This window comes from Colossoma macropomum, unplaced genomic scaffold (assembly GCF_904425465.1).
Source record: "Colossoma macropomum unplaced genomic scaffold, Colossoma_macropomum, whole genome shotgun sequence".
Classification (NCBI taxonomy): Eukaryota; Metazoa; Chordata; class Actinopteri; order Characiformes; family Serrasalmidae; genus Colossoma; species Colossoma macropomum.
This window is the reverse complement of record NW_023494810.1, coordinates 17,047,408-17,073,857: the sequence shown is the minus strand read 5'-3', so window position 1 is coordinate 17,073,857 and position 26,450 is coordinate 17,047,408. Positions and strand designations below refer to the sequence as shown.

Here is a 26,450-nt window from a genome sequence, read left to right as displayed (position 1 = left end):
GTGCACATATTTGATCTACTGTCTACGTCTTTCCTCATAAGCTCACAGCAAATACGTGCAAAACAATAAGTAATGTACTCAGACTTCTTATCTAACACTAAGTCAAGGAACCAGCCCTCCACCCACAGGTAAAATAGAAAAACTTTGGACTGTACCCTCTTATTCACTATTTAATCTTAACATGAAGAAGCCGCAGGTGTCAGTTTCAGTTTCCACCCCACACAAGGTTTTCAGATCATTGATGGCGATGTTCTAACTGAAGGTTGTTTTTTTAGGGAGAAACGTCAGTGGAAAGCAACACTAATGCTCCAGAGTGGAATGAGCAGATCTCCTTCATAGAGCAGTTTCCTCCCCTCGCTCGACGAATCAAAATCCAAATCCTTGACGATTCCAACATTGGAGATGTAGCTGTGGCTACACACTTTCTGGACCTCCAGCAAATATCCAACCCCAACAGAAATGGTATGCTTTAAAAGGGACTGTTGCAACCCATGCTGCAAATTTAATATGTACATATTAATACACATTATTTTTTTTAATTTACATCCATAGTTATATGTCCAAAAATATCTAGACACCTCTTATAATTAGTGGATTCAGCTTCTCATTGGTGATAAAACTGTTGATAAAAATGAGCACAACCATGTAATAGGCCTAGAAAAGCATTGAGAGTGGGATGAGATGCTCTGGAGCCAAATGTCAGCATGTGCTAAATGCTAAAGCATCAGCTCGAGTGTTGGTCTAAAATGGTGTAAAAAGTAGTATAAATCTCCATATATTGGGCTGTGGAGCATAGGAAACATTCTCCTGATTAAGCTCAGTTGAACACCTTTAGCATGAGATGGAGTGATGAAGCTCCGCTGAACATCTTTAGGATGAGATGAAGTGATGATACTCAACTGAACATCTTTAGGATGCAATAGAGTGACAAAGCTTTTTTGAACTTGTTTAGGATGAGGAACATCCAAAAGCTCAACTGAACACCTTTAGAATGAGTTGCAGTGATGAAGCTCCATTGAAAACTTTTAGGATGAAATGGAGTAATGAAGGTTCATGAACCCCTTGAATTGGAGACAGCCTGATGAAGAGCAAGTGAATGCTTTCAGGATTAGGTGGTGTGATGAAGCTCCATTGGAACCCTTTAGGATGAGATAAAATGGTGAAACGCTAAGGAAAACCTTTAGGATGAGATGAAGTGGTGAAGCCCTATTGAACATTTTTAGAATAAGTTTGAGTAATACACCTTCAAGGTGAAATGGAGTGATGAAGCTCCATTGAACACTTTTGAGATGAGTTGGAGTGATGAAGCTTCACTGAACATTTTTAAGATGAGTTGGAGTGATGAAGCTCCGTTGAACACCTTTAGGATGAGTTGGAATGATAAAGCTGTGTTAAACACCTCTGAGATAAGGTGGAGTGATGAAGCTCCACTGAACACCTTTAGGATGAGTTGGAGTGATGAAGCTCTGCCTTGAACTAACTTGAAATTGACTGAGGCATGTACCTTTGCTAATCAGGTTTACTTGGTGTTTTAGGGTTTAACCCCACATTTGGTCCATCCTGGGTGAACCTGTATGGCTCTCCTCAGAACTCCACTCTGCGGGATATCCACCAGGACCTGAACGAAGGACTGAGTGATGGGATATTCTACAGAGGCCGTGTGCTGCTGGCCCTGTCTGTGGAAGTTTATTCCTCCCCTGCTGCTGTGGTGGTGGAGAGCAAATCCATCGTTAACATTAAGAGTCCGCTCAGCAAACTGACATTCAAACGTAAGAGCAAGAAATCCAAGGAAAAGAAGACGAAGGACACTGATGGTAAAAAAAAACAAACTTTAAACTATAAGGGTGTTTATGTGGACCCACGCTTCAATTCCACACTCATAAGATCATAATTTTGCATTAGTTTGAAAGTAGTACTGAATACAGTTCTCAAAATGACAGTATCAAAAGGGGTTCTTTGGAGTGATAAAGAAATCACTCTTGATTCCCTAAAAACTTTTCAGTTGATGGTTCTTGAAAAAACTGTTTTTGTATGAGAACCTTTCTTAAACATCAAGAACATGTATATGAAGAATATATATATATATATATATATATATATATATATATATATATATATATATATATATATATGGAGGTTCTACTTTACTGTTCTAATGTTTAGAAATTTTTTTTAATAAACTTTTTTTCAGTTCTATAAACCAGTTTTTATATTATAATTATACATTAATAAAATCCCAGATTATGGGAATATAAATAATAATGTTAAGAATGTTATTGACCAAGAATAGCTCAGCCAGTTTGCATTGAAGCCCCTGTAGTTACTGAATAATATGCCTTAGTATGGAATAAGCCTGGGATCTGAATGGATTAGGAACCATTATTTTTATACTATATATTATATATGCAATTGTAGTTGAAATTCTGTCTCTTGTTTGCTTGTCGAATATGTGATCATTGGTGATATGTAATGATTTTTCTCAGGTGCTCAGGGTCACAGTGGCCCTGCTGAGGAACCTGAAGACTCGGCCTCCGAGGTTCCTGAAGCTGTAACTGTGGAAGTAGAGGAGATCCATCCACTTCCAGAGGTACATAGCTACAGTTCTAAAATCTGATTGTAAAATACTGTTTGTATGTTGAATATAAACGGCCAAAACTGTTCTATTCCTTTTATATACACTCTTAAAAAAGATGGTTCTTCAAGGGTTCTTTAGTAAAACAAATGGTTCTATATAGAACCATGAACACTCAAATAACCCTTTGCCTGATTAAAGCATTCTTTGTATGTTGAAAGGGTCTCTTCAGATTGATGGAGAATGTGCTGTAGATGGTTCTATATAGAACCTTTTTGAAAAGGGTTCCAAATAGCACGAAAAAGCGTTCTTCTATTTTTATGATGTCAAGCTTGACACAATATATAGAGCATAGAACCATTTACAGCCCATTCTCCATCAATCTGAAGAACTATATCACCATGCAAAAAACCCTTTATTCATGCAGAGGGTTCTTTGAGAGTTCACAGATCTATATAGAACCATTTTCTTTGCTAAAGAACCCATGAAGAACCTTCATTTTTAAGTGTGTGCGCTATGGGAAAACCTAATAGAAATTGAAAAAAATAGGACTGCAAAGCTTTTGGTGCCTTCAGATGTATAAATATAGCAGATATCCCGCAAAAAATAATAATAATAAAACAGATTACATCGGGCCCTACCAACAGCACATCTTACTTAGGGTAAAATCACTGCTTAATCATAAATCTTTTTTTATTTACACATGTCTCCTACTGATGGTAAGCGCTGATGGTTATATTTTGCAGAATTTTGCAGGGGAGAAAGAGGAATTCTTGCTGTTTGCATCATTCTTCGAAGTGACTATGATAGATCCGTCTATTGGCTCTAGAAATGTCACCTTTGAGCTGTCTATTGGTATGACTGAAATATTCCAATGTCTAAAACACAAATGTACAAACAAACTCATAAATTTTTGTAAGAATGTTAACATGTTCAGCCACTATGATTTATTATTAATTTTTTAACTATGAAAAAGTTCTAACAGCAGTTGACATTACTGACCTTTGGTGTGATTAAAAACAGAAACTAATAAGAAATAATAGAAAAGGAACAAGAAAAGAAAACAGGGATTATACACTTAATGCTACAGACATATAAACTATGTAAGTTTAAATGTGTATATAACTTTTTCTAGTTTGTTTAAAGTGGCATTTGCTCTATTGGTCTGTTATGTTCTCTAGCTTTACTCTCTTACACTCTTCCAGGCAACTATGGTAAAACGGCCGATGTGGTGGTGAAGTCAAAGAAGAGTGGCAGTCGTGAGGACCTTGCGGAGGACAGGCAGGCGCTGCTAGAGTCCGAGGATGAGCTGGAGAAAGAGGAACCTGTCCCGGGAGCCCAGGACAAATCTGTTACCGCAGCCAGGAGAGCTCAGCCCACTGAATACGATGGGTAACTAACCCGTCATTTAACAAAGCAGAGTTTCTCAGTAAAACTGGAATATTTAAGCATAAAATAATTTCAGTAGGAACATCCCTGACCTCTCCTCCTATTGGACTGGATTAGTGGTAGCAGAGTAGCCTAGAAATGTACTCGAGTAAAGAGTAAAAGTTTGTCAGAAAAGTACTTAAAAGGGGAAATTAACTGATTTTTCAAAAATTCAGAATGGTTGGATTGTAAACAAAATCATTCTGAGAGGTTTGATGTGAAATGGTTCATTGTGGAGAAACCTGCTGATTGATATTTCTTTCCAGTGGGGTTGATAGGAATGTCTATAACACAAATATGGGCATCTTATTTATTATTCAAAATGACCAGTGAACCTACACGTGTCCTGTGTGTTCTATGTGTCCTGTTGATAATGATAAAACAGTGGTAAAAAAGTGGAAAAATATTTTTTCTTTAGGGACTATATTGCCTTACAGCACCCTACATATACTTCTCTGCCACAAATGGAGTTTAAAATGTATGTGTTTTAAGCCAAAATATTACCTCAAAACTATTATAAAATAATGACACCAGGCAGTGTATTCTTAACCATTTTGTGTAATGACTTTCTATGAGAGAGCTTTTAGAGACATTGAAAACTTCAGACATCTGATTTCTATCATTTCTATCGCTGTGAACAATTCTGACTCGAAAAGTTTCTCTAGAACAGAGCATTTCACATCAAACCACTCTGGATGACATTGTTTATATCCTAATGATTTCATTATGCAGAAATTTTTAAAGATTTGGTGGACATTCCTTTTATGTACTGAATAACTTTTGAATTCTTAGTCCGTCCAGCATCAGTGTAGCAACTGAATTTGGAAAGAGCTGTTCTTCCCCTTGTACGCACTTTTACTCTCAAACCTTAAAGTCAGAGTTGTGATGAATCCCAAAGCAGCACATATACTGCCACCAACACCACATAATGAAATTATGCAGATATAAACGAATTAGCAAGGCTCCAGAATAATGCCATCCTGTCATCTATAAAATAATAAACCACATTAAATCTGTTTAGGGACACTTTTGGGACGATTAAGCATGAAGCATGCTGAATTTTTACTGTGGGGTGGCTGACACAATGTTTTGGCATGGTTAGGAAAAATGTTTGTCTGGAATAAAAGTATTAGAATCAAAATTTTACTCTGGACAGCCTTAATTTTTGTCTTTAATTTTCTGGCTAACTGAGAAATCCTGCCTTGTGAAGCACCCAACTGACCTCAATTCAGAGCACAGTTCATTATCAGTGACTGTTCCACACCTAAAACACATAGCAACAAACTGAGGTTCTGAGAGTGATCGTTGGGTATTTAGCTCAATGGTGCCACCTTTGGTGTGTTGTGGTTTAGTGTTTGCTTCTATGTAGAAGACTGACAGTTACACTGCCTGTTTCTGTATGTAATGTTGACGATGGTAAAATAGTGGTAAATCCAAAGTAACTTTTTTGGGGGGACTATTTTGCCATACAACACCCTTCAAAAACCTCTCCACCATAAATTAATTTTAAAAATAAAAATAAAATAACTGTTAGAGGCTTTTAAATTCTTTGGACGTCTTTTTCCTGACACCACCACTGTGAATATTTCTGCCTCAGTAAGTTTCTTTAGAATGGAGTATTTCACATCAAACCACTCCGAATGACTTTTTAACATCCAAAATTCTTCTAACATTTTAACATTCTGATACCTTCATTGCATCAACAATATCCGTGCAGTGTTACAATTTGTGGACCATAAACACACAGCAGTGTTTCCCATAAAATAGATTATACTTTGGTGGTGCACCAACTTAATATATATTTTTTGTCACAGTTATGCAACCTCACCAAAGCTAAATAAGAAATAATCTGTGGCCATTTTTGTTGAATCATTAGAATTTCTGTGTCTCTTATAATTGCAATAGTACATGAAGATTTAATGGTTAAAATTGCATTTCTACGTATTCTCCTGTACTACTGCAGGTCCTTCAGCTGTATTCATCTCCTTCGTGAAAAACCCTGCATCTATGTGTGGAACTACTTTGAGGATCACACCTTCCGTTACCAGAACTGCAACTGGCTCACCAAAATGGCCGACAGACTGGCAAGTACACTACAGCTTAATTGGTAGTAGTAATAATAATAATACCTAACTTTTTATATAGCACTTTTCATAAATAAACTGCAGCTCAAAGTGCTACACATAAATCAAAGAAAGTGTATAGAAATTGGAAATGTATTATACTCTAGGTTATATAAGAAAGATATTCAATAAGTTAAAAAGTCAAGTTAGAACCATATTTAACAGAATTCAACATTTTTGCAATAGAAAAAAAAAAATACAAGAATATCTAATGAAACACCCTGAGGCAAACTAAAGTCCTGAGTAATAAAACCTACTCATGTTTCTGTAACATTTACTCATTCAGATCCAATGCTTCTTTTGTAAAAATGTTATTTTGGGTTATTTTTGTTGCAGGATTACGGAATTGATGAGGTAGAGATGCTTCTGAAAAGACCTAGAAGTAATGCCAAGGAGCGCCTGATGGAAGTCATGCTAGAGTTCGTTTCCACATGCAAGTAAGCTCCATTCGGACGACGTAATCAGTCACTGCTCTGAATCACTTATCACTAGTACAAAAATGTACACAACAGATAACACACGGCCTCTTCTTTTTGATCTCAGACAGTACAGCGCGAGCTTGGACAGGAAACGACAGGCTCGGCCAAACAACCTGGACAAGTATCGCACGACCTTCATTAAGAGAAATATAGTGAGATGGATTCACATTTTTCTCCTTTCTGAACAAATGAAACACTCTCGACTCTTCAGTTTTACTCTGTTTTGTTGTCATTCAGTTGTGATGTTCCTGTGTGTAGATCATTCTGGCCAAGCAGGCTCTGAGGGTGCGAAAAAGAGTGACCAGGAGGACGGTCAGAGAGAAGCTGGCTGATGTTAGACGCATTCTGAAGAGATTGCGCTTTCTTGCTAAAGAGGTAACACTACCGTGACCAGTGCTTTTGCTGCCTTAATATTATAGTGCTAATATTTTACCTATTATTTGTCTGTATGTTTGATTATATATACTATATACTATATAACTATACGATATACTTAATACAAATACACATGCATATGTATTAAATTTGTTGTGACAATGCCAATGTGTTTAATACGTATGCATATGCATAACCTCATTTGCTGATAAGGTATAAAACCAAATGTGTGCTTGTGTTGTGTATCTGCAGCCCCAGAGCACACTGCCAGATGTGTTCCTTTGGATGATGAGTGGAGGGAGACGGGTGGCCTATGCCCGAATTCCAGCACACTCTATCCTCTTCTCCCTTGTGGAAGAAGAGAAGGGCAAAGACTGCAGCAAAATCAGCACCATCTACATGAAGGTACCTTTAGGGCAGTGTTCCTCAAGCATGTGCATGTGGGCCTTTCGGTGCCAGTAGAATATGGTTGAATTTATTCACTTTTATTAATTTTCGTTTGTGTAAAATTCAACAATGAATCAGTTAACATTTTAAATAAAACAAATTATGGAACCCTGAACTCTTCCACAAGGTAATATGCACATACTTTATGTACAGTTTCCTTTAGAGTCTCAAGGCTGAAACTTTAAGTTTGTCTAACAAACAGTTGTTAAATTAGCCTAACTAGATAGCAATAGTTGCAAAAAGTAGTCAAAGTAGTTAAAGTAGTAAGTAGTAATAGTAAGTAGCAGTAGTAGAAAAATCTACTTGGCAAATTCATAGCAGGCTACATGCATTCAAATCGTGATGTTAGACGAGAACTTATCCACTCTATGTCCAAAAGTATCCAGACACCCCTTCTAATCAGTGAATTCAGCTATTTTAAGATGCACCCATTGCTGACACAGATGTTCTATTGTGCACACACAGCTTGTGCAGTTGTATGCAGTAAGTTTTGATGCTACTGGTCAAAATCTTTTGACGTTTTGGATGTTTTGTTGATTTTCTAAGTGAAAATAAGTTAATGCATCCTCTACACTTCGGCACACTTAATGCACGCTAACTTTTATGTGCTGAATTTAGCATGGGGGTGGGGCTTATGGTGGAGATAAAATGTGGCCTGTGCCACACATTTTTGCACATTTTTGATTTCTTATTTTATCTTTTCCAGTCTGTTGAAAGACAGTAAAATAAAAGCACATAAATAGAAATTATGTTGTAACTAATTTTCACTTAGAAAATGAAGTCATGTCATTTGACCAGGGGTGTGCAAAGTTTTGTACAACTGTATAAAAGAATGCCAACAGAATAAGACACTCTGGAGCAGCTTCTCTTGAGCCTAATGTCCAATGCCAAGCGGCAGCTAGAGGGGTACAAAGCCCCCCAGCACTAGACTGAGAAGCAGTGGAACTGCGTTCTCTAGAGTGATGGAGCTAGTTGGAGTGGTGTTTGTGATCCAGAACTAATCATTCAACATCTGTAGCTGACCTCACTAATGCTCTTGTGACTTAATGCAGTCAAACCCTCACAGCAAGTTTCCAACATCTAGTGTAAAGCCTTCCCAGAAGAGTAGAGACTGTTACTGCAGCAAAGGGGGACTAACTCTCTAGTAATACCCCTGATTTCAGTATAAATGTTAGATGAGGGGTCTACAAACTTTTGGACATATAGAGTAGATTGCTGTATGTGAGACATTCCACATGAAGAAAGAGTAGATAAAGGTGCAGTGGCTGTATACATCCAGACCATAATATACTGCCTGGAATTTGAGACTAAGTTTCAGTCCACTGAGGTGAATTATTCCATCCTGATGTTTAGCACACAGCAAGTAATATCCGTCTCACACCGTCTCAAAACCTTAATCTTTGAGAAGAGCTTAAAAACATCAACAACATCATTTCAGTGTAAACAAGTGAGTTTTCAACATCTTTCTCTAGACTCCTGGAGGGCCGCTGGGAGAGATCTTTGCCAAGTTGGAAGTCTACATGTGGCTTGGCATCACCAAGTACTCAAAGAACTGTGTCACGAGTCTCCCTGCAGAGTTCAGGCCCATATATGAGGGGGCAACTTTTGGTACCCCACTACCTCCAAATATGCCCCCCACCAAATTAGCAGTGGAGGGTAAGTATGTGAGATAATTCAGTTAATAAATACATTTTTAAAAAAGCATACATTTCCTTACTCTCTTAATAATGGTAGTACTAACATTGCTTCCTCATCAAAGATTGTCTCATTTGTTAAAGGGACACCTAGCCAAAGTCAAAAACCTAACCACCATTTCTGTTGTAGCTTACTCACCTCTTACAGTCGTGCCACAATAGTAATTAGACTGAGATTTTCTGGTTTAAAGATATGGAAAAACCACTTCTGATTATGTATTTTAAAGATGGGAGGAACTTTTGAAAAACTACAGGCACTTTGCCTGTAGCTGAATAATGCAGAAGGAAGCCAAATAACTAATGTTTCTGCTAGGAAGTGGCGGATCATGTTTGTATTTATTAGCCTCTTCTTCATATCGGTAGATTTCTTTATCAATGTGATGTGATTCTCGTAGTATAATGTTATTGCACAATGCATGCTGTGTATGGTACTGAGAAAACATTGATAAATGCCAAAACAAAAAGGATACAAAGTTAGAGAATTCTATCAAACCGATTAGTTTGCCACTTCAGTAAAATTGCTTGGTCTAACCTGGCTACCCCATTAAAAAGGTTCTGGCTATGCCCCTGCACAGAAAGCATAAAAACGACCAAAACGTTTTTTTAACTTAGCTAAAAACTAAATACTATATGCTGTGATTTTACTTACAGCTCTAATCATCATCCTGGTTTTAAAGCCAACTCAGTGAGATGCAGTAGCTGCTGAAATGTATAAACTGATGCTCCTGTCATGTCAGATGGGCAGAAACCATTGTTTAAAAAACCTGCACATTCGGTTAGTACAAGGGAATATTAAAGAATACACAGACAGTGGTTACAGATGTTCTGTACACACTTGTACACACTCTGCTATACTGGATATCTTTCCAAAGAATGCAAAAATTCAGAGCACGCTGCCGTCGCAGGTAGTTACTAGTTAAGATATACAGATTTGTAGTGTCACCAAATTAGTAAATGCTTAATTTGAAAATAACTAGTGTTAACTAAGGTCTTTGTTAAGACTACATACAAACTTAAGTACACAAAACCAGTGCAACCTGGTCCAGGATACTAAATATGAGATACAACATTAAATGCTAGTTTTAAGCTGGAATGCCTTTCCAGGAACTGTGGGCAAATTCAGATTCTGTTGACCTGGACATGCTCTGTCCACAAAGGATTTTTTGGTAGAAACTGATACAAGGTTAGACAGTAATTACAGAACACTGGTAAAAGTTCCATTCACCCTCATGAATTAAATAGGTTGGAGTTCAGAGCCACAAAAAGTGTTAAGTTTAAGTGTTACGTGCTACACAACTGAGCTGGACTGTGTTGCTGTAGCTAATCGAAGCAAGGCAGGTTTTGAAAGACAACAAATATGCCACCATGCTAATGTTAGCTGAACTAGCCTAAAATAAAACAAAACAAAAAAAACATATCTATTGTAACATGGTCCCCTTTCACATGCATACAAAATAAATATCACTCAAAATACATAATGCTTTCTAAAGATAGGTCATTTGACAAAAAACTGACTTGTATGCCAATTTCTCATTAGGCTGAATGAAATTTTAACAAGTTATCTGGAAATCTTGTTCAAACTTACAGCAGTAGATATGAAAGAATGCCTTTGTGGGTGGAGCTTGAATAGATCAGTTCTTTTCTCTTTTAGTACATAACTTACATAATAATTTGAATCCTGAATAGTTATGTTCTTCATTTTAAGCCAGAAGATGAATAACTGAACAATAAGCGTGCAGTTAAAGGGGTTTACTACCATAGAGCTTGTGTGAAACATATTTAATTTAACTTTGTGTCATGGTGATAATGCTCAGCTATGCTGTGTTCATTGTTTTTTGCAGACAGTCGATATTTCCAGCTCCGTGCTCACATCTACCAGGCGCGAGGCATCATCGCTGCTGATGACAATGGCCTGTCAGACCCTTTCACTAAGGTTGTGTTCTCCACTCAGTGCCAAGTTACACGGGTGAGTTCAACTCGCTTTACACAACTCATGTACACATACATGCATAAAGCTTAGTTCATAGTGTCTACAAAAGCTCACTTTTTTGTTATCTACAAAAAAGACAAGAGATGTAGAGTATTCAAATCTTGGGGGAATACTGTAAATAACTTTGAATGTGCTTTTTCAATAACAATAATAATAATAATAATAATAATAATAATAATACATTTTAAAAATGTATACAATATATACAGTACTGTGTAAACGTCAGTGACCACCCTTCATATACTTATTTTCCTGTCTAAATGGCCATTACATACTAGTTATCAATTTTTCAGGAGATATTTCAGCTATAAGATAAGCCACTTTTATTTACGCAAACTAATAAAAATGGAGAAATTCAAGGAAGAGAAAAGTCAAAGGAAAATAAGTGACCAAACGGGAGTTTACAAAACCTGAGTTAAAAATTATTAAAAGATGCAGAGAAAATGGAACTACCAACAACTGTGCAAGACCTGGTAGACCACCAAAATTGTCACCATCAGATAAACAGCACTTAAGCTTTTAGTTTTGAGAGGGAGGAAAAAATCAAGCTCCACTCTTGCTTAAGATCTGAAAAAATTCACAGGTATTTCTGTCCATGCTTCCACTAAGAGAAGATAATGCTGTGGGTCTGAAAGGATGTGTAGCTGTTAAGAAGTTGTTACTGAGAAAAGGAAATAGACAAAAAGAAGACCAGAACAATGGACTGGCCACTCCAGTGTCCAGACCTCAACATCATAGAATGTTTTTGATTACTTGTATTGTTAGAAGCAAAAAAGTCACTAACTTCTAAGACTAAGCTTTGGAGGTGTGGAAAAATATCCCTGCAGATTTCTTTAAAACTGAAAGCAAGTCTCCTGACAAGACTGAAAGCTGTAATAAAGGCAAAGAGTGGAATCAATAAATACTGAAAAAAAATCTTTTTGTTTTCTACATAATTTCAACACACTTTATGTCCTATATGTTTGTGTCAAAATTTCATGATGCATGGACTAATAGAAATGCTCTAAAATCACTTGGAACAAAATCTTTTTACATTGACCTACATTGAAAGGTAAGAGGGTTTTTGCCTTCTCCTGTAAAGTTACTATTTACTATTTTGGAGATACTTGTTTTTCATTGGACAGTGACAATATATTTTTTCCTTTTTTCTGATGCTGAAATATTACTTGTACTTAAATAAATAAATAAAGGGTGGCCTATGACATTTTCACAGTACTGTATACATATATATAAGTGTATGTGTGTGTTGCAGGTTATGGAGGAGACACTGTCTCCCACCTGGTGTGAGTTGCTGCTATATGAACAGATCCTCATGGAGGGCAGTAAGGATGACTTTAGGAATGACCCCCCTGTGATCATCATCAACATCTATGACTATAACAAACTAGTGAGCTCTGCTGTACTATCACACTTACAAACATCACCAACAGCACACAAACGCTGGAGTTGCCTGTATACATATATACACACACTGCCCATCACTGCTTGTAACAGCATTAAAGGAATAGTTTGGTATTTTTTAATTGTTGATGATCTTGTACGCACTTGCTTATGTGATTTTCTGACACTGTATATGATAGTGTTGCCTATAAAAATGGACAAAAATACACCACATAGCTAATAACCATACGAGCAGTAATTTCAAAGCCTTAATTTTGTCTGTGCCTTTGTCTATGTTTATAGATCACAGTATGTCATACAATGTCAGAAAATCTATAAGTATATATATTTAAGATGTGGTTTGAGGAAAGACTGTGATGATTTATTTGTGCAGATGGTAAAGCTAACTGGTGCGAGACAACTTTCCATTACTGTTCCTGTGCAAAGCTAAACAAGAAACTTCAGACACTAAACATGTTTTAGTTGATTAACTTCTATTGTGGGTAAAGTGGGGGGAATTAATTCATTTAGTTGAATACAGGTAAACACTTATTTAAAGCAGATTTGGCATGTTTTTAATTGTTGTGTTATGAATTGTAACCAAGGGGAGCCCGCAGTCTCTGGGTCGAGCATTTGCAGAGCCGGAGCTGAAATTCGTGGAGGAACCATATAAGAAGCCCATGCTGAAGTTCTTTGATATCAGCAAAGGGAAGAGCAAAGCAGGAGAGCTGCTGGCTGCGTTTGAGTTAATCGAGCTGGATTATTCTAGCTTTGGAGAGGTCAGAAACTCTTTTTGTGACTGCTAATGTAAACAGAATCCAGATTGCTCAGATAATCAAAAGCACGACACTGACAGAACAGTGCTTAGTATTATTAATTCACTTAAAGTCAACATGAAATATCTGAATGAAAGTTGGTGGGAGGTGGAGGTGAAACATGATATTATTGGTTAACTCTTGTTTTTCCACGCCTACTGGTGCATGTTGATGTAATCAGAAAGCAGAAGATGTTTTAAAAGTAGGCAGGAGTATATTTAATGAAAGATTACACAAGAATTTGATCTTTAAAATGATATGATTAATTGTGCTTAATATGAACAGGGACATGAGCTCAAAAGTTAAAAAATGTCAGTTTTGATTTCAGGTTGATTTTAAGAGAAATCTGAATTTGTCAGTAAATCCAAGATGTGCTTATTTGATATGTTTGTTTAAGCCAGACACATTTAAATAAAATAAAATATCAGGGAATGATGGCCATGAACAGCACAAAAACATAAACACTGACTCAGACATTAAAGGTATTACAGTCATTTATAGCCATGCCTTTTGGCTACATTTGTATGATGTCATTAACTCGTATGATTGAAAATTGTCACGTCTAGCTGTTTTTCACATTTGGGTGGTCAGTAGCAATTAGTAAATTTATTAAGTGATCAATACATTCATATAGAAATATGACCAATATGACCAGTGACATGGCTGGTGAGATGTCAGGAGTCAAGTAATGTGAAATTGGCCAACGTTTACTGCTTGTATTCATGGCTTTGTCAGTCACTTGAGTGCTGCTTCCTTGTGGTAAATTCGAAAATTCAATACATTTGCCGTCTGAACACACCCTTTAATTCCACACCACATAAAATGCTGCGCTCTAAATTGTGTTGTCAGTCATGTTTTAATGTATATGTGTTTTACTAGCCCCTGTTTATGCACACTATATACAATGTGGATAATTTGTATATGTCTCCAGCCAACACTGCCGCAAGATGTGGACCCCAGAGAGCCGGAGTACCTGGAGGCAGAGGATCGTTATATCATCCCTGAGGGAGTTCGGCCTGTTCTGAAGAAATTCAGGATAGAGGTACAGTAACAAGAACATGGACAAACATAGACTTGGGTCCAGACTCAGCACTGCTTAGTGTCTCTGAGCACCACTCATAATATTACTGTTACTGCATTTTCATCTTATGTCTTACTTGGCTTACACCAAACATGATAACTTCAATAAATGATCTTCAGTCACATTCCATTCCATTAAAGGGCCCATATCCTACATTTTTCATGTTTTGTTTTTTTCCTGAGGCTCACTTAGTGTGGTGTTTTACGTACCTGTTCTGATTGGCTGCTCTGTGTTGAGCCTCAATCAAAAATGAGAATAGGTGGAGCTCACCTGCTGTAGGCTATATATGTGGATATATGTAAATGCTTTGTTTTTTGCGACATCACAAAACAGGGAATTTAAATCCAGCTGTTGCTGTGGCTTAATGCTCTGGCTAGACAGCCAGGTATTACCTTCCTAACTTTTGCTTTTAAGTGGCGATCCTCCTCATCTGAGAGTCATTTCTGTCATTCAAGTAATTCAAGGCTCTCCTCTGTAATTATGAGATACAACATTTACAACAATTACAAAGATATTTGGCTTCCTAGCAGTTGTATTAGCTGTCTTCTGCTATTGGCAGTTTGGAAAAAAGAAAAGGAGTTGTAGTTATTCAAAAGTTCCTCCCACCTTCATCATCAGAAGGGAACATTCTTCAAATTTGAACATCTCACTTCAGAGAGCACCAGGAAGCGAGTAGGCATGTTTACAACAGATGGCCATTTTTTTTTATTTTGGCCAGAGTGTTGCTTTCATTTATATCATTTTATGTTGCAAAAATATTTTGAAAAAATGTTATTGTATGGATATTTGGCACAGTTTAATAAAGACTACACATCCTGTTCCTCATCTGCTATTCCAGCAATGTTCCTTAGTGCATGTTGTCCACATAATCAAAGCACTGACAAAATCAGATGTGTTAAAGTACCTGCACTCTTGAGCCTCTTTCTTCTTAAGTGTTTTTGCTGCAGTGCATCTAACCTGAGCCCCCATGCTGCAGGTGCTGTACTGGGGTCTACGTGACCTGAAGCGCGTGAACCTGTTCGAGGTGGAGAAGCCTCAGGTGTGGATGGAGTGTGCAGGGCAGATGATCGAGTCGGAGGAGATCGAGAACTACAAACAGAACCCGAACTTCAGTGAGATTGTCAGACACTTCGATGTGGTAAGATTCTGTTAACTAATTCATCAAGCTAGGAACTGGTGATGATGTGGAGGAAGAGCTCAGCACTCCCAAAGGTTTCCAGAGAAAATACATTTACATGCAAGTCACCACATTATGGAACAATCTACTAAATAGTGTTCAAAATTCAGATACTGGGCCTTGGACCCAGATTTTTCTGTAAAGCTGCTTTGTGACAACACCTGTTGTAAAAACGCTATATAAACAAACTTTGACTTTTACACACTGTGTATAGACTAAAACCATACACTATGTGTCCACAAGCTTGCTCATACAATGTTTCTTCCTAAATCAATGGTATTAATAGAGAATTTGTCCACATTGCTGTGAGCATTTGATTGCATTGGCTCTAGTGAGGTCAGGTACTGATGTTGGATGATTAGTTGTGAACCACAAACACCACTCTGACTTATCCCAAAGGTATTGAATTGGTCTCCATCACTCCAGAAAATGCAGCTGGATTGCTCCACAGACCAATGCTGGGGGCTTTTATACCACTCTAGCGATGACTTACATTGCATACGATCCAGAGTCTCAGTCTACTGGCAGTTCTTTTCTGTGAAGATTTTACAAGCTGTGTGTGCAATTGTAACGACTTTGTCAGCAATGGGTGCATCCAAGGTGTGAAATACAGGGGGTCCTGGGGAATTTGGGACCCCCTAATTAACCTCTTGGATTCCCGTTATGCTCTCCATTAGGGGAAAACAGATGCTCAAATGCAAATTCAGGGAAAGGCCGTTGTTTATCATGCCTCATTCACAAAACTGCGACCTTCCATCTTTGACATTCTTAACTAACTAGACCTGCAGCACTGGTCTGCCTTAGGGTGGCGCTGTTCCCAGTTGGTCCTTCATAGCCTGGCAAATGTAGCTATGCCCAGGACAACTCTGAAAAACTTTACAATGTGCCGTAGAATATTCACAAATCTGAGAACTTGTCCAGTCACCCAAGACATTGTTAGAAAGAGTGAATTGTTACTCATTTCTCAAACCGAAGACAAAAGAGTAGAGCAAAATCTTAATTAATGTGTGGAAGATGGCATTACCAAATAAGAAAGGAGCATTTCCAAAAGTAGAATAGTTAAACCAAACATTTTGTTGCAATTGAGACTAGCATCACTGCCACTAGGGGTGTGGGAAAAATCGATTCTTAGATGCATTGCGATGCGGATGTGGATGATTCTGAATCGATTCATTCAATGTCAAATATCGTTTTTCTAAATATTTCATTTTTAACGTAATGTTGACGGAACGCAAAGGGCGGAACTTGGAAGTGGTTAAGTGCAGCGCCCGGACAGTCTGTGGCGGCACATAACAAAAACACAAGCGGATGAGCGAGAAATCCGACCAGCAGCCTCTGCATTAAAAGCCAGGTTAGATCAGGAGTCACAACCCAAATGATAAGAAGAGCCATTTTGTCCTTTCAAAAAAATTAAACCACCTTGGGAGCCACAACATGTAATGTCCAGTATGTCTCAGTGTGTGATAATGTCCTAGTATAGACTAAACAATATAAACGAAAACGCGGACTTACTCTGCTCTGCTTTAAGATTTAGCTATAGCCGCTTTTCTTCCATCTCCGCCAGGAAAACTTTTCCCTCAAAAGTTGAATAGTTTCTTGTAAAATGTCTTTCAGCTTTCGGCTGTTTTACGAGGAGTCGCTGAGAAGTCGTTTCTCATTCGCCAGCTTCTTGCTGAACTTTTCCATTCCACCTTAAATTCTGACTGAGGCACCGAAGGTAAATGCAGCACCATTTAAGGTGGAACCGGAAAATTAGAAAGAGAAGCGACTTCATCTTCGCAACTTTTTAGTGTTTGACAGTCTCTTGTTGCAGATTTAACGTATCAGGAAACCAACTACGTTGTTTATAAATGCGAATAAGTCCATTTGTCTCCAAATGTTCGTCCGTCTTTCTCTTTTCCTTTTTCGTTCGCTACTAGACAGGCGAAACCTCGTTGCTAGGTGACCTGCAGTCTGCACGCCAATTTTCAGTTGTTGAGAAACAGTGCTTCCACGCTATGTTGCACACGTCCCGTCTCGAAGATATTTTACTGACACAGCGACCCTTTCTTTGATGTTATATAATCAAAATTCCTATATTTCTTATCCTTGTAGTGTAGTTTTATATAGTTGTATGCAAAAGTTTGGCATGCTCCTTGTAAAATAACATGATTTTGAAAATAAGTACACATCCTCTGTATTTAATGCACAATTACAGTTTATTTGCTGAATTTAACATATTGAAAATACCCAATGAAAGATGCAATGAGGCCTGTGCAAAAGTTCTAGCACAATCTTAAGTTTTATTTATTTCCAATACATTGAACTCAGCAAATAAATTGAAATTGTGATGTAAAATTGTAGTAAAGAGCCATATTTAAGTAAAGTAGAAGATTTTTCACTAATGCCTCATATTCTTTTGTCTACTAAGTTTGCTGTTTTATTGTTTATTTACTACTTCATATATTTCATAAAGCTGCCTTGTGATGTTTTTAAAGTACAAAAAGAGTTCTTGAGAAGAAATCCTATTCCCCATGACTTGATGGACTTGTCAGTGGATGCATAACGTTGTTCTGGAGATTTGTGTTCATCGTGTGTCTGCCTTCAGCAGACAAAACAATATAAACAAGCTTCGGCTACCAGCAGAATCTACAGAGAACAAAGTGTAGACTAGCCTAAATCACTACTGAATTTATTTTATCATAACTTCAGAATGGATTAAAGCTGCTCATCACAGTACTGTCTGCAGATTTCAAGCTAAAGCTTTGTTCATGAACTTTAAAGTAGCCTTGTTGAGTAAAAGTTAGGATCCTTTTGGTCTAAAATAAAAAGCTAAATTTTATTTTTTTATGTGTGAGCAACAGCTAAGCAGCAAAAGTCTAAATGAACACATCAGAATGAAAATAGCAATAAATGAATTAAATGTTAATGACTAAAATAGAGCTCACACTCATACTTGAGAAGAAGTAAAAGTATCTTCATGTGACAAAAGTCAGAGAAGTTCAAACTCCTTGAAGTTGTACTTGAATACATCTAACTGATGAAACTCGGTATGCCAATAAAACGCGGTATGCCTGCCTCTTTTTGCTCTGCTTTTTTCATCACACCCTAATTTTTATTTTATAAAATATTATTATTATTTTTCCAATGGAACTATTACACGAGACATCATTTTCTCTGCCATATAGAGCTGTTTCATTACATAGATCATATAGCTGTCCTTTTCTTGACATCTCTCTCTGTAAGTGCTGAAAAGTGGCAGCATTTGTTTTTAAAATGGTCTCATCTCCTCCTCAGTCCAGCTATACCTCAAACTGTGACTGCTAGAGCTAGACCTTCAATTTGCTTCAGTTTAGTTCCCTTCAATTTAGGCCATGAATGATAAAACTCTCTCGAAACCTTCCTATATGATAATGCCCTGAGGGATAGTAGTTTATTAGTGTTACGCTAACAATGATTCACATTAACATTAAACAGAGACATTTGATAGTTCTAAAAGACATTCTAAGTTTATCTTGAAGTTTATGACAGACATAGTAGCATGTTTTACCTTGTGGCATTTGCACAGCAACTGTTTCAGTAGAGAGGCTGGTGTAGAGCACCTGAACCCACTGATTAAGGTGCCATCTGTGGAGTCTTTTTTCATTTTTATTTTTTTTATTAACATGCATGTAATATTACAAACAAGGACATTCATAATAAAGATTAAGTATTGACATATATTTTGAACAACATCAACTAAACACAAGGAAAAGGATAATCAGTCTGTGGAGTATTTAAACATTCCAAAAGGCCTAGAGTGATGTTTTCTCATGATTTTGGCCCCTTGGAAATCAAAATGTGATTGGTTGATTCCTTTGCCACTTCGTAAATTTGCAAATAGGAAAACTCGCTTAGCTATATCTACCTAGATACCATGGAGAAAAACAATTCCTGATTGGCCAGTTTCTCCACTAGGTGTTTTAAGAATTTAACTCTGTTTCGATAAACAGTTTTCCATTAAACAGAAACAAGTTTTGCCAACATAAAATATAACAAGCAATTTTCATTTCCATAGCCTGCATGGACAAACTTTTCGATTCATTAAAACCTTTTCATAATAACTCCATTGGGTGTAAACATAGTTAGTTTCTCAACTTTAAAACACCTGGCAGGGATAAAGCTGGAAGTGATGTATTTTGAAGTACTGCTAACATATTTCGTGGTTTATGCATGACTTGCTGAAATTTAAGAAAAAAATATATTATATGTTCTAATCAGTAGATGTAAATGAAGAATTCAAATGTATGTTTATGTGTTCAGGAGCTTCCTGAGCTGGTGTACCTGCACCCTCCTCTCACCATCTTTGTGATGGAGCAGCGGGCATTTGGTCGGATGGTGCTGGTTGGCACGCATGTCGTTCAGAGCCTAATGCACTTTGCTCCCAAAGAGCTGGATGAGTGGAGAGATGAGGAGGAGGAGGAACCTGAGGGTACGAGAGTGGGACTGTTCCTGAAAAAACACACGCCGAAGCACAGATACTGTTTGTTTTAAAATGTTTTCAGTTTGCAATAAGCATATTAAATAGAAACCTTAAGATCAAGTCATTATCTGTGCCAGAAGCTAGAAACTAGCTTAGGGATAAGACCACAGGCCACATACTTTATCCCCTTGTTGTGATGTCAACCCTTTTGTTTAAACCATCGATGGACTTAAAGAGTTTCAATATATGCTTTTTACAGTAGTTTAAAAATTAAAACTGTCAAATCATCATTTAGGCAAAACCTGCTTTTTGTGTCAAAGAAGATGCTTTAATGAACATGAAGCCGAATGTTGAAGCTAAATATACCCGCAGTGTTAGCAAATAGCCTTTTTATACAAAACCGTTGCAGGGATTTTTTTATTTAGTAACTGGAAAAAAATCAAAATAAGACAGGGTGCTGGTGATGGTCAGTCTGCATAACAAAATGTTTGTATTGATTTCAGAGAAAAAACCTCCAAAACGGAGCACCCCTTTGCAGACGGTGATGAGCATGGACCTGAGAGGGCTTCCACTAAAGGACACCAAAATACCCATAAATCCTCTCAATCTGGTCACTGTGAGTTTTTAAGACTGATTCTAAATTAGCGTCCTTTAAGCTTCTTAATTACTGGCACCCTCAGTAAAAATAGGTAAAAAAGGTCAAGGAATTAATTCGTTTAATCTCATGCCAGTAAACTCACCTTTAATTGAAGCAAATGTAGTCTAAGAAAACAAAAATAGTCTAAGGAATAATTTTTTATGAACAAAATGTAACTAAAGTATGTTCCTGTTTCTATTTCACTTTTTAATTCACCTGAGTGTTCAACAACTTTTAAGAGGTCTTGTTTCGCTAGTGCATAACTATGAGGTGATAGAACCCAAATTCCCTTTACTATTTGTCAACGAGGGGAAGATTAGAGAAAACACAAATAAAATGACACAGAAGTGTTTTGGCCTTTGTGAATGGAAATAAAAATAGCTACACACCTGAAAATGTCCATATACATTGTTAGGGTAATAATTAACAAGTTTAAAACAACCAGAACAGTAGTGAACGTGCCTCAAAGAGAACACAACTGTGTTTGTGTCCCGTGCACAGTGAGGACAATGGTTAGAGAGGTCAAATTTTCTCTAAGGATCACAGTTGGAGATTTGCAGAATATGGAAGCATCTTGAGGTCACCAAGTCCCCAAAACTAGAATTAGATACCACCTCCATACGAACAAAATATTTAGGAAGTGTGCCAGAAGAAAGCCTTTTCTGTCAACTAACCACTAATGTAAGCACCAGGAGTTCGCAATGTGGTACTGGAACTTTGACCAGCACTGGATCCTATGGTCAAATGAGACATACATAGAGCTTTTTGGCAATAAATACTCAAGTTGGGTTTGACATAAGAAGAAGGACGGGTAGACAGAAAAGGACCTAAGTCTCCATTTTTGTCCAGAGGCTCTTCCAGCAGGACAGTGATTCAAAACATTTCTCTCTTCACAAAAATGATTCAGTGACCACAGAATGAAGCTTTTGACCTGGGCTTCTAGTCCCCTGACCTGAACTCCATTAAAACCCTGTGGGGTGAGCTGAAGAGGAGAGACATAAAGAGAGGACCTAGGTTACTAGAGGATGTTGAGAGACTCTATACTGACCTCAGATTGCTCACTATGCATTCATCTGATCAAGCATTATAGGAGAAGACTCATTGCTATTATGTTGGCAAAAAGAAATTTAGTACTGCACACAGTACTACAGCAAAACAACTTTGTCTTACTTTTGTTATTTGTAATTAATTTTATTAATGTGGAAATGATGAATCAAGTACATTTAGTGTATCAGTTTTTTCAGTGTTGTTTATAAGTGATTTTACTCCCATTCCCAGTTTAGTTTGCCAGATATATGAAGCAGGTGGCCGTTGGGGAACCAGTCTGGGTGCAGTGACGTTGGTTGGTTTCTTTGGGGTGTTAAAATAGCTCTTAATGAGTAGTTTCCATGTGTTTCAGCCCCCCAACCATTAAGTGTGTGTGTAGCCCTTTGGACCTTTGATTGTAGCTTAAAGCTGAGAGTTCACTTAGTGCTTCAGTTTGCCTCTTTGCTTAATCTGGCATCAAGCACATTAGCAGAAACCCAGCAGGAGATTTTCAATCACTGTGTGTGTGTGTGTGTGTGTGTGTGTGTGTGTGCGTGTGCGTGTGTGTGTGTGTGTGTGTGTGTGCATGTGTGCTTTGCAATCAGGGCCTTTTTAGTGTTCACTGTGCACTGTTCATTCAGGACAATGGATTGTTTGCTTATTTGATGATTAATCAATACATTTGCACATTCATTTAAATATGCATTTATAATGAATGACTTTTGAAGTTAAAGGCCAGTGGTTTCACCAAAAATCAAATGTAGACATTCCCCCCCTTACCCCAAATACAGTCAATCAGCCAAGACATGTTTGGGGCCTGAAGTTTGCTTCTTTTGTACTGGAGCTATGAGGCTTATATAGCTAAAATGTGATAGAAGCTTATACCCCACCAAATGTATACCTAAATTATCACACTTGCCACAAACTGTATGACATAGCATTGTCTAAAAAAGTCACAGTGACATAGCTAAAAACTATATTAGTCGTCTTGAATCCTGAATTTTTTCTAAATTTTGCCCATGTTTAGAGATACAAGCATAGCATACTCAATATATCACCACATAAGTCTGTTTGAGAATATTTAACTTGTCAACATGGCTAAAAACAAGTGTGTGCTGATTTAGCTATGCAGTTTGCACAGTGCTAATTGGTTATTCATATGTATACATTACATTAGCTTCATCGCTCCAGTGCAAAGACACCAAACATGTCTTGGCTAATTGACAACATCTGGGCACTTTTTCAAACTGTTGTTTTAAGTATTTTATCGCTTTCTGTCCTATTCTTTTTAAAGGATGGTTGGCAATTCAATGGTTTGTGATTAATATTTCAGGCTCCGCTGAAAACAGTGATCAAAAAGGAAGAGGAGCTTGAGGAGGAGGAGCCAGAAAAAGAGGAGCTTGATTGGTGGTCGAAGTATTATGCATCTCTGGCAGAACTCGAAAAGCAGGTGAGCATTATTTAGGAGAGGGAAATGAACTTATACATTAGCTGCACTGTATAACACAATAAACAACCATATGCAATTGGCTTTGAAGGAATAGTTTGGTGAAAAATCTAATTTACATGGACTTTATGTAGCTAACATGTAATGGAAGCATATATTCCACCAATTAGCATCAATCTATTAAATCATCAAATTCTTGCTTTGAACCATGTTGAGCTCTTTTAAGTAGTCTCAAACGGACTTGCTCATGTGGTTTGGACACTATATGACACAGTGTTGTCTATAGAAATTAACAAAAGTAAGGCCTTTCTGTAACCCTTAATTTCTTCCTTTTGAGCCATTCCTTGGTGGATTTTCTTATATGTTTGAGATCATTATCCTGTTGGAAGGTCCACTTCTTTAGCTTCAATTTTTTGACAGATGGTCTCACACCCCAAGCGCTCCCTGGTATGTAAGATAATTCATAGCCTATTCTATAATTGCAAATTGGCCAGGCCTTAAGGCAGCAAAGGAACCCCCAAACCATGACATTTCCACCACCATGCTTTACAATAGGTATGACATTGTTCTGATCAAATGGTGTCTTTGGTGTTGGCTAAACAACTCTATTTTGGACTCTCCATAGTACATTGTTCCAGAAGTCCAAGTTCTAGAGACTTCTTTTAGCATCTTATGGTCTGCTTTCAGGTTAAATTTGCTGGGACAGCTTGGCCTGGACAAGTTGGCGGAGATTTTATTTCTTTTTTATTTGTAGATGATCTTCCTGACAATGGAATGATTGATTTTCAAAACTTTGGAAATCTTCTTAAACCCCTTCCCGGACTCATAGGCATCTACACCTTTCTGAAGGCCTCAGAGAGCTCTTTTGCTCTAGACATGATGATACCACACATTCCAGTAAAAAAAGAGCAAACCAAACAAGACAGGATTCTCCAAGAGCATCTGATCGGGTGCACCCAGTTTTAATTTGACACATTTGAAGTAGTGATGTACGTAGAGGTGTACTTACTTTTTCCATGTCAGAAATTTCACCTTATAGCACCTTTATCTGTCTGTCTATCTAGTACTTATTCTTCACATGACTGTAACAGTACATCATGCAGTTTCTGAATGTACATGAATAAATCTACTTACTTGCTTTGAGGTATAGGTGGAAAACTGTTTAAATTAGATTTATGTCAACTTATTCTTTTAGATGCTAGGTGTTTTATAAAATTGCTTTCTTCTGTTTCAGGAGGACAAAGATGATGACATGGATGATCCACAAGATGGAGGTAGTGTACTTAAATATTACACATTATCAGAAAAACAGCACAAACTCACTGTTGTGAAACAGTGTTAAACAATGGCAGCATTTTTACTTATGTTTATTCATGTTGGCTGTATACAAATATAGGGGCATAGTTACACGGAGACGGAGTGGTCCTAGGACATAATGCTCAAACTGTAACCAGACCCTCTGAAAATGCAATGCACTGTTCATTATCAGTGTTTAATTTTACTTTTTGTCATTTGTGTATAGCCCACAATATAAGTGCACCAAATTGTCCTATTGGGAAACTGTGGTTAAGTGGTTATTAAAGCCTCTTTGCATGATCTTCAGTATGTCCTAAACATCTGTAAATGCACCTTTAATTGTTTCATTCTCCAGAGGGTGGGAATTTTAACTTGGCTACTTTAGAAGAGGAAGACGATGCTGTGATTGTTGAAATAGAACCTCCAAAATCAAAGAGGAAGAAGATTGCTACCTTACAGGTTTGCAAACTCACATTAAACACACCTAATTCAGCCAATCAGCTAATTAGCAAGGCCTTCATGAACTGAATTCAGAGCATTAGTTGAGGATAAACCCTAATCTCTGCAGCACTTTGGCCTGGAAAGTCTCCAGTTTGACATGCCTGATCCACAGAGAACAACAACAACAGCTTCTGCACAATTACTGTTTATTTGCTGAATTTAACAGACTGGGGAGAAAAATAAAACATAAAACATGTGGAACATTTTTTTTCCTGTAGAGGATGTGTTAACTTATTTTCACTCAGAAAATCAACAAAACATGTCATTTGACCAGAGGTATTCAAATATTTGCATACAAATGTTACAGCATTTTACGGTTGTTTAATTGGGCATTTTGTTTCACTTAAGTATTCTATCACAGAATGTTTGTGGCTGTGTTTGTGACTGTTAAATCATGTTTATTTGTCTTGATTTCTTACTTCAGCTTTACAAGTCGGAGCTAGAAAATGAATTCTGTCAGTTCATGGACTGGTTGCACATATTTCCCATATGCAAAGGCAAGTCGAACTTCGATGACGAAGATGAGGATGAAAGTGAGAGAACCATGGGCAAATACAAGGTGAGCTGTGCATGAATATAATAATAATACTAATAAAAATAATAATAATAATAATAATAATAATAATAATCTTTATTTATATGACATTGTAGTTACAATATGTCAACATGCTTCACACAGAAAGATAAGTAAGGCGTTAGAAAGGTACAGAACTGTGGTCTACGTAAAATAATTGCACTACAAATTGCAATACACTGAGCATCTAACCTAAACAAAAATTTTAGAAGCTATATGAGAAAATTATCTTCCACCAGCTGAGCTGTAAATGATCCCAGCAGTTTGCAGTAAGCCAGCCTCAGCTGAGTGAATTATAGTCTGAAGGATAGGCCATAACTCTTCAACAGATTGGCAAGATATGCTGGAGCCAGACTGTTGTAAATGTAATAACCACAAGGGCTTTATACCCATCTACACCACCTTTGGATGAGACATGCTTGCATATATGCCTAGGATAATGAGATTATCTGCACGTATGAAATGGTGTAATTGTGGACCTCACTGACACTTTTTGCTATTGCAGGGGTCATTTCTGATCTACCCCATTTCACCTGAAGAGGAGGATGCAGACTTCCAGATCACTAAGGGAATCCCCAAAAATGCTCCGATCAAAGTGCTTGTCCGACTGTATGTGGTGAAGGTAAAAAAAATATATATATGAATAAATAAAATTACTGCCACAAAGGGTATCAATACATTTAGACTAGGGACTGCATTTATAAGGATACTGCAAAACCTTCAGCACACACTGCAGTTTAGTGAGCACAGCTCGCTGTAATTTTGTGACTGATCTGCATTTATATGACATTAATACAACTAGTTCATTTGAATGTTTGTCGCACTACTATACAGCTCCGCATAAAGTGTGTTTAAACAGTTGTACACAAAGATAAAAAGACAGAAAGAAAGAGGAAATTTTCTTCTCTGCTGGAAGTTCTGACGAGTAAGTCAAAATGGGTGGGGGGACTTTATACATAAAATTTGG

The 26,450-nt window shown here is 37.3% G+C and overlaps 1 protein-coding gene across 2 annotated transcripts in view; it reads left to right on the top strand.

Annotated features, from left to right (window-relative positions):
• The window catches only part of LOC118799669 (fer-1-like protein 4), a 60,507-nt gene that overhangs the window by 16,814 nt on the left and 17,243 nt on the right, over positions 1-26,450 (top strand). Inside the window, exons 14-36 of one of the 2 annotated variants that reach the window (XM_036559648.1) lie at positions 276-462; positions 1,536-1,814; positions 2,484-2,587; positions 3,319-3,427; positions 3,778-3,964; positions 5,964-6,084; positions 6,460-6,560; positions 6,667-6,754; positions 6,861-6,977; positions 7,230-7,382; positions 8,897-9,080; positions 10,960-11,084; positions 12,361-12,495; positions 13,094-13,267; positions 14,235-14,345; positions 15,361-15,522; positions 19,843-20,011; positions 20,506-20,618; positions 22,999-23,115; positions 24,347-24,386; positions 24,764-24,867; positions 25,334-25,468; positions 25,989-26,105. In XM_036559648.1, coding sequence (XP_036415541.1) covers positions 276-462; positions 1,536-1,814; positions 2,484-2,587; positions 3,319-3,427; positions 3,778-3,964; positions 5,964-6,084; positions 6,460-6,560; positions 6,667-6,754; positions 6,861-6,977; positions 7,230-7,382; positions 8,897-9,080; positions 10,960-11,084; positions 12,361-12,495; positions 13,094-13,267; positions 14,235-14,345; positions 15,361-15,522; positions 19,843-20,011; positions 20,506-20,618; positions 22,999-23,115; positions 24,347-24,386; positions 24,764-24,867; positions 25,334-25,468; positions 25,989-26,105 — 3,132 coding nt within the window. The remainder of the gene's footprint in view (positions 1-275; positions 463-1,535; positions 1,815-2,483; positions 2,588-3,318; positions 3,428-3,777; positions 3,965-5,963; positions 6,085-6,459; positions 6,561-6,666; positions 6,755-6,860; positions 6,978-7,229; positions 7,383-8,896; positions 9,081-10,959; positions 11,085-12,360; positions 12,496-13,093; positions 13,268-14,234; positions 14,346-15,360; positions 15,523-19,842; positions 20,012-20,505; positions 20,619-22,998; positions 23,116-24,346; positions 24,387-24,763; positions 24,868-25,333; positions 25,469-25,988; positions 26,106-26,450) is intronic. The other variant, XM_036559649.1, reaches the window with a different exon arrangement.